This window comes from Pholcus phalangioides, unplaced genomic scaffold (assembly GCF_987345545.1).
Source record: "Pholcus phalangioides strain wild (caught in Gottingen) unplaced genomic scaffold, Ppha-v1.0 ptg000008l_1, whole genome shotgun sequence".
Classification (NCBI taxonomy): domain Eukaryota; kingdom Metazoa; phylum Arthropoda; class Arachnida; order Araneae; family Pholcidae; genus Pholcus; species Pholcus phalangioides.
In genome coordinates this window covers 9,702,713-9,710,966 of record NW_028301601.1, presented here as the reverse complement: position 1 = coordinate 9,710,966, position 8,254 = coordinate 9,702,713, and the positions used below count along the sequence as shown (strand labels likewise).

Below are 8,254 nucleotides of genomic sequence, written 5' to 3'. Positions count from 1 at the left end.
TTTAAAAGAAAAAACGCAACTTTTCACTTTTTTTAAAAAGTATTTTGTTGTTGTTTTGTTTCCCCATATCTATTAAGCAAAGCAGATAATACATCGACTCCACCTCTTTAAAAGTTGTCTGAAGGAAAAGAACAGAAATACTGTATATCAGTGTTTCTCAAACCATGCGTCGCGGCTCCCAGTGGCATCACCAACCTTTGTCGAGGGCGTCGCAGCAAGCTGTCGACAATACTGCTGATCGCCTGTTTAGTGTTTTGAAGGGATGTTTTTTCTAAACTCTTTTAGGCTGGGCTGCAATTAGGGAGGAACTTGAGAGCTCTGGTGACCCGGGCACCAGACCAGACGGGGTGCAAATTCCACACTTTAACCTCTCCCGCAACATTGAAAGGGAGCGCCTAAATGCGTGCTTCCCCCGCCTGACCAAACATCTGGTTGTTACCTGGTACCGTATCTCTGTCAACGATCAGTCAATTGATCGATCATCAAAGTTTAAGACTTTTGAAGTGACAATATGCAATGTAAAACACTATTATAGCAACACATTTTTATAATCCACAATAATTACATCGATTCAATGTATAGAAATGATAATTTTTCCAAACATATGGAGTTTGAGGTTGAAGTGAAAACGTCGAGTACTTGAAGTTTTTGCAACTGTTGTCACCTTTTTTGCTTCCTATCTCGGCCGCTGTGGTCGTCGAGTGGTCATAGTGACGGACTCGCATCGCGAGGATCCGGGTTCGAACTCCACCGACGCTACAGTGATGGTCGGCTGAAGTTGGATTTCTGTGGTTTCCAACTTCAAGGCGCGAATGCGAGTCGATCTCCCCGTTAAAAAGTCTCGCCTTTTAACGTTACAAACATTCAATCATTACACTTCACTCACAATTAAGTATAGATGGCAGCACGGAAATATCAAACACAACACTAGCTACACATTCAGACTGTTAGGTGCACTCACTTTGTTCCAGACTCTGCCACGAAGCTGGGCTGGAAAAGATCTCAGCAACGGGGATAAGTCCGGTTGCAGATCTCCTGGCATTCATTCATTCGGCTGAGAGGGTCTTCGATTGTGAGCCCCATGAAGGGGAAGATCTTTGTCATTCCTTCTCGGAAGATCTCGAAGAAAGGCATTGACATTCAACTGCTTTTTTTTCTTCCAATTATGTTTTTGTTCAATGTTGAAAGAAAAACGTAAGGCGAATTTCCCAGTGACCATCATTGTATGTGGGTGAGTTACCCAAAATTTCAAGATTCCCACCCCCAGTAACACATAATCGCTCTCAGTGTCCAATCAGCGCTCGTCATGTAACATCACATGACAAGCAAACATTTAACATGTTCCAGGAAAAAAAACCTACATGGTCAATTCAATTGCTAGAAACTGACCGTCCTTTGAGAAATTTTTCGAATTTTCTGCATATTATGCCTGCCGAAACTGACATTTCGAAAGAAAAGTGACAATTTTCTTCCCAAATATCAGTTTCGGTATAACATCCAGAGAATCCGATTTCTCAGTATATTTCAGGCCGAAAAAATACCATGACCATCCTTTCACTTTCATGTTTTTTGCTCAAATTGGAATTTTTCTCTCCTCTGAGACCACGATATCAGTTTGTGCTCTCTTTCATCAGAGGAGAAATGATCTAGCGATTTGGCTGTAGTTTTCGCTGCATTCATTTTGTTCTTATTTGTTTGAAGCATCAGCTCGTCTTGTTTTACTGCGCAGAAGAGGGAATAAATAGCTTTTGTGTTCATATTCGCTATAGCTGCTGCTGGTTTGGCTCACTGGACTAGAGGGGATTCATTTTTTCTCTTCCTTTGACTACTCGTTCTACATTTCGGATGAGAATGGTGCAGGCCATTTTATAAGAAATTGAAACTGGTGGGGCACTAGCAAAAAAAGGCATTCGAGGCCGAGTAAGCTCCAGTGTGTTCCGTACAAATGACATAGCAGGCGAAAATTTCAAATTTTAATAAAAATATTAATCAACAAAATATTAATTTATAAAAGTATTAACTAATGAAATTATTAATTCATAAAAGTATTAACTAATGAAATTATTAATTCATAAAAGTATTAACTAATGAAATTATTAATTCATAAAAGTATTAACTAATGAAATTATTAATTATTAAATCCATTAATTAATTACAACTCTGTCTCTCTGTGTTAATGCATAACGTATGCAAAACAGGGAGGGCGGAGATATACAAACATGAAAAAGAACATAAGAAATCTGTCAGAAGTTTACAAAGCGAGCTGCAATCAAAAATTATGCACAATGGGGGATAATGACACATTGTGTTAGCATTGATTCAAAACAATATAAAAAAACATATGCGAGGTAGGAAATTATTGCATGTACAAAAGGAAGCAAGATAGAATTGTATAGCACATGCAGAACAGGAGTGTATAACCTTTGCAAAAATAGGTACATGAAGGTACGCAAAAAATGCACTAAACACAGGCAAAAGCAAGAGTGTGTAGGCATGATCGGAGAGGGTTGCGTGGTGCTGGCATTGATTATAAACAATATAAGAAACATGCTAGGTAGAAAATGATTACAAGCACAAAAAGAAGCAAGATGACATCGTATAGCAGATGCAGAAAAATTATGTTTTTAAAAAAAGGGATTCATCTCTTCATCGAAAACGATTAGAAACCGGACTTAATTTAACCAGAATTAATTTTAATCATTATTTGGATGACCATACGTTTCGTATTTCCCGGAACATTCCTGTATTTTCACGTGATTTAATAATAGACCACTAGTATACAGGAAATTTTTTTGAAAAAGACAAACAACTAGATGGGTATTTTTTCCATCCAAATGGCCAAAAAAAAGGCCTGCTGATCTAGTTGGAAAATAACCAAGTTGTCAACACTGTTCTAGCTTGAGCAGGCACTAAAGAAACACATGCGAACACTCAAATTTTAGAATGGAAAATAAAAACAAGAAAAAATCCCACTCTTTCTTCGATGTTAAAATGCGGATGTTGATTTCTATCTTTTTTCCATTATAACAAGAAAACAATCAAAAAAGAACGCAAGAAATGAAAAACAAATGTTCAATTGAAAAAAAAATCTGACCAAAAACCAATTTTACACAAGTCCGCATTTGCGAATAATAAATTCTCAACATGAAATTCCCGGTTATAATCACCTCAAATTTCATCTTACGTAACACAGATCCTCCTAAAAAGGCGTTTACATATGATACCCTAGGTTTTGATTGGTATTTTTTATGGTTTGTTATTACTGTATGGCCCCGCTTGAGAGTGACCATTGGCTAGCTTCATTACAAAGAGATACCGTCACCAACACATCCCCCAAAAAACAGACGCCATGCCATTCTCCCCTTCCCCAATCTCTCTAATTTTTACAAACATTTGAGATTCAATAGTGACGGAATCACTCTTCAAGTAATGGACTCTAAAATGGTTTGTTAATAGTAAGTTTTTGAGAAATGCGGCGAGCCATAAACAAAATAATTTACATTTGTCTAAAGGCAACTACACTAGATGTAGAGACCATATTTCTTCTTCAAATACTACATTTCCATTTTATCCGGTAGAAATTTCATTTCTGTCAATAGGATTTCAATTTATTTTTGTGGGTGGTAGGAACCGAGAGACACCCAGGCTCTGTCACACTCAGTGATATAAGCACATTGTCCCTGGGGACTCGGGTGCCTCCGGGGAAACCTAACCATTTATTGATCTTGAGAAAGATATGTTACATACATGGGCAGATGCCATTACGCACCTCGCCAGTAAACAAGTTTAGGCATCCAGTTTAGGGACCGATGCACGTATGGGACCGATGTGTAGGCACCTATCTGTAGGACCGGTTGTTGAGCTCCATTATTAAATATAATAACAATCAGAAGGTTTTATATAATACATGTTTAATTTGGTACGGACACATAAAAATGAAAGACATCACTTGACAATGGTTGCTTGCCGACTGCGAAGAAAAACATTCGATTTTTTATCGCAACTCGTGTTGCTAGGCAACAAATATTCGCACCAGAAAATTGCGAAGTGCGACGTCATAATTTTTCCGCAATCGGTGAAAGTTCAAGTAGAGGTCGCTACACACTCCCCCCCTAGTGTCAACGAAATGTCGTGGTCGAGTATCTGTCGGGGAAGTGGACATGACGACCGGAACGAGTCACAGTTGCTGGTACTGTACTTGGATGGACGGGTGACGTCGAAGGCACTTGGGTATGCTGGTCACTTAAGAAAGCTGGGATCAACCGATCGATGGAGATTCTCCTGGATGTCCCGTTGAAGTCGATGTCGAAGAATTTATCTCGTCGATCTTTGACCAGAAATGGGCCTTGATACGTTGGTTGCAAGGCAGAGTGTGGTGCATCGTTACGCAGGAAGACATGAGATGCGGATTGTAGACATGTAGGAACATATGTTGGCGTAGATCCGTGAGTTGTTGTAGGTATGGGTTTCATTGAACGCATTAGTTTTTGAAGTTGATGGACGAAATCGGATTGTTTGATGTCTGGTATTGCGGAGAAGTACTCGCCAGGCAGTTGCAATGGTGATCCGTAGAGGATTTCGGCGGAGGAGCATCCTAAATCTTCTTTCACTGCAGATCTCAGGCCTAGTAGTGCTAATGGAAGAGCGTCAACCCAAGCTGCATGGGATTGGATTCGGCATCTTAGGGCAGCTTTCAGAGATCGGTGTTGTCTCTCGATGAGTCCATTCGCCTGAGGATGATATGCGTTCGTCTTGTGATGTTGGAATCCGAGGTATCTGCTTAAGGTTTGGAAAAGATGACTCTCAAACTGTCTTCCTTGGTCTGTGGTAATCTTCTGTGGTATGCCAAATCTGGCAAACCAGGTCGCAATTAGGGCTTTGGCGACTGTTTCGGCAGTTTGGTCTGGCATAGGTGCGGCTTCGATCCATCTGGAATATCTGTCTATTATCGTTAGTAGGTACCGTGAGCCTTGGCATAATGGCAATGGGCCAACTATGTCGAGATTGATGTGTTGAAATCTATTGTTTGGTACTTTGAATTCGGCCAGAGCGGAACGAGTGTGTCGGTGAACTTTAGAACGTTGGCATGCAATGCATGCTCTAGTCCACGCCTGACAATCTTTTTTGATGTTGCGCCAGATGAAGCGTTGAGAAACCAACTTGGTAGTAGCTTTGATACCTGAATGAGAAAGCGTATGGAGTGATTCAAAAGCTTGTCTTCTGTGAGATTCTGGAATATAAGGACGGATGTGTCCCGTAGAAATGTCACAAAACAAGTGCTTCGTTATATTACTGTCCGGCAAACGCAGTTTGACGATTTTCAATGATGAGCCTTGTTGGAGTTCACGTAATTCATCGTCACATTGAGAGTCGGCAATCGCATCGTAGTCGATTGGTGATGGAGAAGCAATAGTTGCGATGCGTGACAAAGTGTCAGCAACTACATTGTTTGGTCCGGGAATATACCTGATATCAGTAGTAAATTCTGCGATATAATTTAATTGCCGTAGTTGTCGAGGCGAAGCTTTGTTCGGGTCTTGTTTGAAGGCATACATCAATGGACGATGGTCACTATAAATGGTAAAATGACGTCCTTCTAGTTGGCATTTGAAATGTTTAACTACGCTATAAATAGCTAGAAGTTCTCTGTCATACGCACTGTATTTTACTTGAGACTGGGAGAGTGTGCGAGAGAAAAAACTGAGGGGTTGGATCACACCGTCATGCTCTTGCTGTAACACTGCACCGATGGCATTGTCCGATGCACCTGCTACGAGAGAAATGTGCGCGTTTGGCTTTGGATGAACGAGCAAAGTGGCGTTGCATAGCGCTTCCTTGACATCGGCGAAGGCTTGTGAAGCTTGTTGAGTCCAATTGAGTGGTTTCCGGCTGTTTTTCGTATGACCTGCTAACATAGCGGTGAGTGATCGCTGCAGGTCCGCACACTTAGGTATGAACCGGTGGTAAAAATTCAACATGCCCAGAAATCGGCGCAAGGAAGTGGCGGAAGTGGGTTGCATAAAGTTCTTGATGACATCTACTTTGGCGGATAACGGTTTGAGTCCATTCTTGCTAATTTCATATCCCAAGAATTTGATGGTCGGGACGCCAAATATGCATTTTGGCACATTTATGCACAGTCCGTATTCGTCAAGTCGACTGAATACTTCACGTAAGTGTTGGAGATAAGTTTGCTCGTCTGGAGAAGCTACCAGGATATCGTCTAAATAACAGAATACGAATTCCAATCCTTGTAGGATCGTATTCATGAATCTCTGGAAGGTCTGCGCTGCATTGCGTAATCCAAAGGTCATATACGGAAATTCGAAGAGTCCAAACGGCGTAGTAATTGCTGTTTTTGGAATATCCGGCTCGTGCACTGGAATTTGTTGATACGCTCTAATCAGGTCGATTGAGGAATATATTGTCGTTCCGTGGAGAATGTGCGAGCAATCTGTGAGGAAAGGAATCGGGTAACGATCAGGAACTGTGATTTTGTTTAGTGCTCTATAGTCTCCACACGGTCTCCAGTCGCCAGATTTCTTTGGCACTAGATGGAGTGGACTAGACCAACTGCTCTTCGAAGGCTGACAAAGTCCTTGTTGCATCATGAACTCGAACTCTTTTCGCGCAACTTTCAACTTTTCCGTGGAAAGCCGTCGAGGTCGGGCACAAACTGGTGGACCTGTAGTCTCAATGAAGTGCTTGATATTGTGCTCTTTAATTTTCTTATTTTGGATGTGTGGACGGAGAATATCAGGAAACTCTTTGACTATATCCCGATATGGCGATGATAATAGATCGATACCGTTCAAGCAAAAAGATGGAGCTGCGATATTTCTTGCAATGGAACAAGTGGCAGATAGCAAGGTCGTTCCATCGATGAGGCGATGATGTTTGCTATCGACTAACAGATTGAAATGCGATAGAAAATCTACACCAATAATTGGTCGGGTTACGTCGGCTATGATGAATGGCCAAGCAAATGTCCTTCGGAGGTTCAAATTCAATGTTAGAAGTTTGGTACCGTAAGTTGAGATAGAGGAACCATTGGCGGCTGTAAGAATCAACTTCTCGGGTTTCTTGTGGGTATTGACGACAGTTCGCGGGACGACTGACACATCAGCGCCCGTGTCGATCAAAAAAGTCCAGTTGGTGGAAGGATCGGCCAGTATGACTCTGTCGACGAATTGGCAGCCGTGGCCTTGGCCGGTGGACGACTGCCTTATTAGTTTCCCGGTGAGGTTTTGAAGGAGCAGGGCTGTTGACATTTCTTAGCCTGAGCTCCGAAATTGGTGTGATAGAAGCAGAAGCCATTTTCAGCTTGTTTGTATTGGGCTCGGCTGTGGGATCGCGAGCGAGAATACCGTTCTCGATGACGGAATCGAGGTCTAGGCTGTCGCTGTGAAGTGTGAATAGCGGCCTTCAGCTCACTCAACTCTTTGGTCAGAGCTGTGACTTGTTGCTCCAGTGATTGGCTGATTGCGTTCTCAGGTCGACCGGATGCTGAACAGATATTTGGAATGGCCAACTCAGCGATTTTATCTGCCATCGAAGCGAGTTGTGGAAGCCCTTCGCTCGAAGCAGCTAGTATAGCTTGGACGTTAGCGGGGAGTCGCGCTAACCACAACGATTTCAGCAAGTCATCACTGAAGTTATGTCCGGCAAGCTCACGCATTCGGGCAAGCAGATGCGATGGTTTTTGACCTCCTAGTTCTAAACCTTGCAGTAGCGTACGGATTTTCGATGATTCGCTCTCCGCGTAAACCTGAATCAATCGTGTCTTCAACGCGTCGTATTTATTCTGCTGGGGAGGTTCTAGAACTAAATCTTGGACTGTCGATAAAATATCGGCATCGATACCAGCGACAGTATGGTTGAACTTCGTAGCATCGGCAGTTATCGCTGCGATCGAGAATTGTGCTTCTAGTTGGATAAACCACAAGTTTGGATTGTTTCTCCAAAATGGAGGCGGCTTTATAGCGACGCGATCGACATTCGGCGGATTGTCCATTTGGAACGGAGGAAACGATTACTCGCTTACCTTGAGAAGCTTGCTGTTCGAAATCATGGCGCTGTTCGAAATCACGTCCAGCGTCGCCAGTTTAGGCACCCAGTTTAGGGACCGATGCACGTATGGGACCGATGTGTAGGCACCTATCTGTAGGACCGGTTGTTGAGCTCCATTATTAAATATAATAACAATCAGAAGGTTTTATATAATACATGTTTAATTTGGTACGGACACATAAAA

General features: G+C 42.2%; 1 protein-coding gene across 1 annotated transcript; it reads right to left on the bottom strand.

Moving 5' to 3' along the window:
* Nucleotides 1–7,274: 7,274 nt before the first annotated feature.
* LOC149083636 (uncharacterized) lies at nt 7,275–8,014 on the bottom strand. The gene is made up of 2 exons (XM_089235212.1): nt 7,368–8,014; nt 7,275–7,284 (listed from the first exon to the last, which is right to left on the bottom strand). The coding sequence occupies exons 1-2, from the start codon at nt 8,012–8,014 to the stop codon at nt 7,275–7,277; spliced, it is 657 nt and encodes a 218-aa protein (XP_089091338.1).
* Between the last annotated feature and the right edge of the window lie 240 nt (nt 8,015–8,254).

Bases quoted from the DNA above. Each gene is read 5' to 3' on its own strand.
- LOC149083636 (XM_089235212.1), bottom strand. From the start codon at position 8,014: ATGGACAATCCGCCGAATGTCGATCGCGTCGCTATAAAGCCGCCTCCA.